This window comes from Centruroides vittatus, unplaced genomic scaffold (assembly GCF_030686945.1).
Source record: "Centruroides vittatus isolate TY-2023 unplaced genomic scaffold, ASM3068694v2 scaffold_386, whole genome shotgun sequence".
NCBI classification, from domain to species: Eukaryota; Metazoa; Arthropoda; class Arachnida; order Scorpiones; family Buthidae; genus Centruroides; species Centruroides vittatus.
The window spans coordinates 5,772,370-5,778,369 of NW_027122706.1; the positions used below are offsets into that span (position 1 = coordinate 5,772,370).

Genomic DNA, 6,000 nt, shown 5'->3' on the forward strand with positions numbered 1-6,000 from the left:
GAATGTAACTATAAGTTTTAAAATAATAACGTTACGATACGATTTTACGCATTAAGATATTAATTTGCTAATTAAATAAATCTTGGCCTCTTGCCCCTAAGATTTCTATATCTGTTCTCGTCTTTCATCTATTCTAACTCCGTTCTCAAGATTAGAGGACAGACGGACGGACAAACAGACGAACGACAGTGGGAATTTATAGGTCTACAATTTTTCCAAATTGCAGCCCAATAACAGAAATTTATCTTCAAATTTCTGTATAAAATAAATAAATGGTTAAAGCTGCTTTAATTATTATCAATAAAATTATTAAATACATGTATTTTAAATTTTAGACGGTAATAAGCGTTATCAATTAATAACTTGCAAAATGAATACCTACTATTACAAGTTAAACCGAAATGATTTTTTTATAAAATTGACATTTGTGGGTTGTGTGCATTCTGTACTTACATAAATAATAATTTTGTTTATAAATATAGGTTAAAAATCAATTGAAAATTTGTGTCATATCATATGTATTAAATATAATATTTCCATTTCCTTAATTAAAATAACAGTGGTAACATAAATTATATAACAACACGATCAGTCAAACTTACATTAAAATCAAGAGATACGGTGATTGATATTGTTAAGATTCTATGGACAAAACTAATAAGAATAGTCAATAAACTTTTCCAAAAACGCCTATGTTCAGATATAAAAGGCAGTAACTTTAAAAAATTGCAACATAGTAAGAAAATTCTTAAACTCTGTTGTTACACAACCCACATTTTACACAAGTACAAAAAATAATCTCCACTTAATTTAGCTGATTTATTTTTACTTTTTTTTTCTTTTTTTGTTTTTAGTAGCTTATATCCAAATTTATTTTTAATTAAAAAATAAACTCTGTTAAGAATAATAAATTTTTTCTTTAACAATTTGATTCAAAAAATTCTTCAGGAAATACAGCATATAAAAGTTTGTAAATAAACAGTTCAATGATTTCGAAAAACCTATAAAACAGTACAAAACCGACAAGATATTCAAATAAAGGATTTCAATAATCTATTGAAATATTTAAATATATTTGTATAGAAAAAAAAAAGGCTAGACTAAATACAAAAATATTTCCATACAATATGAATAAAACATTAAAAACTGGAATTTTTTGAATACTTTTCAGCATTAGAATTGGCATTCTTCTTACACATCCTTATTAAGGAGCGACTTCATAATTAATTTTTCACTGAAATCATTTATTTATGTATTTTGTTTTTCTTATTTCAAAAAATTTATTTATTTAATTTTTACATAAGTAAAGCATAAAAAGACTCGAGCATATGAACCCCCTTTAACAATCTTAAGGATAAATTATCCTTAAGTCAACAATAAGTCCTACATTAAAATACAAATACTAAAAACAGTTGAACTATACATAAACAACTGAAAACTATTCAAACCTAGCTTAATTCAAATAATATAATTTTTATTTTCTGATGATCTGTGTAATATATTTTCTACAACATATTGTCATAGAAAAAAAATTGATTCTACGATACTTTATTTTTCTTTGTAAACTGGCAAGAAATATTTTTAAATACACTGAAGAGTCATAAATACCTGTTGGTAATCCTCCATTATGATTCAACTTTGTCTTACGTCATTCGATCAAGTATCATCAGTAGGAAGATAAAAATAGTAATGGAATTTGCACATAGAATTTAATTTTGCACGATTTTCTTCTACATCTTGTAATTTTCGATATTCTGTAATTAATAAAATAATGAAACAAATTAATTTAATTAATTATAAAACTATTTTAATTTTTTAAAGTATTAATATGTTTAAAATCAAATTATATGTTAAATACTGTATTAAATAACAATATTGTTTCTAGTAAATACTTAGAAAAGACAATTTACGTAGACAAATTATGTTGCGAAATTACTGAAATGTACTAGATAACCTAATACATTACGAAATTTTAAAATAAATGTAAAAATTAAGAAAATAAATAAATAAAATGATGATAAATGTTAACTGTTAAGAAATAAATAAATAAAAATATACAATAGTTAAAAGCATGCTTAAAATAGTTATTGTAAAAATTTACGTGTTATTATATAAGAAAAACAAATACGGCGTACGAAAACGATTTGGAGAAAAAAAGTAGCACTATACTGATGTCCAAATATAGAATGTGCTTCGAAACAAACAATTGAAAAGTGTTAAATCATCAAAAAAATAGCTGCCAAGACTAATCGTTTGATTTCTATTTTTGAATAGAAAATTGGAAAATAGATTTTGAAAATCCTATTTATAACGTGTGGGTTTACAAAGCACCCATTTTATATTTTAAATAAAAGAAACATTTATAAAAATGCTTTTAATATTGTCTAATCCTGTACACTTAAAATATATTATATTATTATTTAATTCTTTAAGATAGATGCTTTCAATAAAGGAGTCGATCATCGGTTTATCTAGATAATCGACTTATTATTAAGGGTCGATTGGGAATCTGTAAATAAAATTTATTTTTATATTTAAAAATATATTATAATAATTGGTGCATCTTTAATGTAAAACACACAATTTTGAATTTTGTTTTATGTTTTTTATTAATTATTATTAATTCCTGTCTGAGTTCAAATAATAGAATGAAATAAATGCTAAATTTTTATTTAATCCCATTTGTAGTCTCATTTTGTATTAATATAAAAAGGGGTCGGTGAATTAAGTCTAATTTTAGAGAGGTCGACAAGTAAAAAAAGGTTAGAAACCCCCATTTAGAGATGCCCTAAACGGGAGTTTTAGTTATTTTAAATAAATTATTATATCCATGCAAAGAATTAGTTTAAAAGATGATTAGTTGGCCTACATATACAAAAGAAAACTTAAAGGGATATTCTCCAGATTCATTTTACGTTTTTACAACTAAACAAATTCTGAAATAAATAAAACCCGACATCAAATATACATTTTTAATTCAATTATTAATGTCTATTTAAAAATATATCAAGATAGCTTCAAGTTAGCTTATTATAAAATATTTAAACTGCAACATTTTAATCTGTCAAATAAAATATTACAGAAACGAGAAAACATTTATATTATATATTAAATTATAAACTAGAAATTTTCTAGAATACTAAATCATCTCATTACGACCAGTTATATCATTTTGTATGTAATTGACCTACGCGAATTCGTAACAATTTTATTTTATAAAAATGTAAACGAGTCGGATGTCCTTCTGAAGACAGCACGAAACACAATTAATTAAAATCACGTTTAAGGAAGTAATAGAAAAAAATTAGGTTAAATGTCTTCAAATTAATATAATCTCATTTTGTAAAAATCATTTTACTACCAAGCAGATAATAATTATTTGAGAAGTACTTCATGTTTTGAAAACAAACGAAAGATTTAGACGAAATCTGCACATCATTTTATAATATAATTATCACTGTAGGCCTACAGTACTATTAATTCTATATTAACACTATTACGAAAATTAATATATAGAATCAAAACAGATTACTGCTATTATTATTATTAATTTTTTTTTAATTTAACAAAATATCTTAAACTTTTAAAGTGTAGAAAATAGAAAAGTTTAATCTTTTTACTATACAAAATGACATATTTTTTTTAAGATTTAGTAAAAAACAAAGTTCAAAAACTCTCATCCTCATGACATTTCATTTCATCTTGATACATGATTTGTACGTGCATTTTCATATTCAGAACAACGTCTAAACTTCATATTAATTCACTGAATGTTCTTGAATCACATATATTCAACATGAAATCTTATCAAAATATGAAAATTTTCAAAAATTTGTTCTATTTATCTGAAATATATTTCATCTCTCAATTTCCCAACATAACTATTAGTTCATTATTTCTTATCTAATGTTTCTTGCATAATCACTTTGTAAGAAATACAAACAATTGCAGTTTGCTAGTAAATAAGTATATATCTTTTTTCTAAAGAATTATATCGATTATGCTATTTAAATTCCTTATTATTTCTCGGATTAATGAATTTTACAATAATTACAAAACTAATGACAGTTTCGAATTCTTGAACACTAACGAGATTTATAAAATGTTTTCAATTTTTGATATTCTCATTTAATAAATTATTTATTAAACTGTACTAATAAAAATGAATGAATGAAATTCAATTAATTTAAAATATATTAAGTATATTACCTTATCTTTAAGTATTTCGAAGTTTTCGTACCCTAATGCGAAATTATTATACGAATATCAAATACATAAAAGTTTGCATGATATTTAGAATTAGCTGAAATCAATGTCATTCAAATCTGAATCATAATATTATAAAACTGAAGTATAATTAATTCTCATAAAAATTATGATAAATATTTAACAAGATTAAAAATTAAAACTGAAAATATATCAAAATGTTAAACAACAGCATCGTGTTAAAGTGATGAGTCTTTGATCAAACTTAAGACATATTATTGTCGTTAATACTGCTTAAAACTGATAACCAGTGAGAGAATTTATTACATAAAACGTAGCTAAAATTATTTATAATTGAAACTGATTTACAAGGATATATAAATTACACAGAAATTAGATAAGTATTGAATCAGTTCGATTATTGCGATATTTATGAACTACTAAATTAGCAACATTATACTTTTTTTAAATATATTCTACTTTCGGATATTTATCACTTATAGTATGCATAATTTCATGAAAAAGAAGAGAAATGTTGAAACTAATAGATTTGCAATGAGAAATCAAAATCTTATCAAAAGAATTTTGCTTAAATTTTGGCTGTTATTTAATATATATGATTTGTTTATATCTTGAAATATACATTAATTACGCAACTATGAAAATTAAATATACAAAGAAAGATTCGTAACTGGTTAATTATCTTATAGTAGATAGAAACCTTCGATGTGTGCATTCTGAGAAAAATCGAAAGCACTAGAAACAAAATATATTCGTTGGTTTGAAAGTTAGTTTCTATCTACTGTACAAAAATTAAGTTTATTACGTAAATTAAATTTGCAGTTTCACATTTATCTTTAAAAATGACTTAAACTTATTATACGTAACAAGTTTAAATAACTTTCATTAAACAAAATATGATTGAGACAAAAATTTCGAAAGTTTAGATTTTACAAATATTGTAACCGATGTTTATTATGTATACAGTACAGTAATTTAAGTGTACAGTACACTTAAATTACGAATTAACTGTACTGTACAGTACATGCGTCAGAAAAACGGTACATCGTAGCGATATTTCATGCTATTTATGAGATTATACTGAAACTCAGCAATAATGCCCACTGTTTAATCAAATAGTTTTTAATATCCTGGAGCTTTAGGGAAGGAATAGGAAAATAGTAAAACATGTCTGCAAACACCTCTCGAGTACGTTTGATAGTATTTAAAAAGGAAACGAAATAACTACCCTTCGATTTATATTCCTTATGCTCCTCAAAAACTGCTCAATTCTAGTTAGGAGAATATGTTATATGAATATAAAACGAAATCATATGTTGTAGTAGTCTATTCATACAAAATCTGACATACTAAACCAATTTTTTATTTTTATTAACTTTAGAACATAATGCAAGATATTTGCTTATACTTCTATATACTATCTATAATTGTTCACAAAAATCATTATACTTAAGGCATAAACAAACTCATTGACAAAAGGAGCGTTCGAATCGAATGAAATTTGAGTAGGGAGTACGTAATGACAATGAAATAAATAATTACAATATCATAGCAAAGAAACAATTTTCGGCGGAATAATGGTACAATTTAAAAGGAATCTTTAGAACCTTGTAGGATCCCCTCTCCCAGGAACATGCAGCGATATACTCGGCCATGTAGGCATACAGGTACACCTTGCTATCCTACGACAGATCTGCCTACAGATATTGAAACTTCAGATCTGCCTACAGATATTGAAACTTCAGATCTGCCTACAGATATTGAAACTTCAGA

At 24.4% G+C, this 6,000-nt stretch overlaps 1 protein-coding gene across 1 annotated transcript in view; it reads right to left on the reverse strand.

Annotated features, from left to right (window-relative positions):
- Positions 1-1,730, reverse strand: part of Myo10A (Myosin 10A) — a 35,945-nt gene extending 34,215 nt beyond the window's left edge. Inside the window, exon 1 of the mRNA XM_067286881.1 lies at positions 1,609-1,730. Coding sequence (XP_067142982.1) covers positions 1,609-1,626 — 18 coding nt within the window. The 5' untranslated portion in view covers positions 1,627-1,730. The remainder of the gene's footprint in view (positions 1-1,608) is intronic.
- Between the last annotated feature and the right edge of the window lie 4,270 nt (positions 1,731-6,000).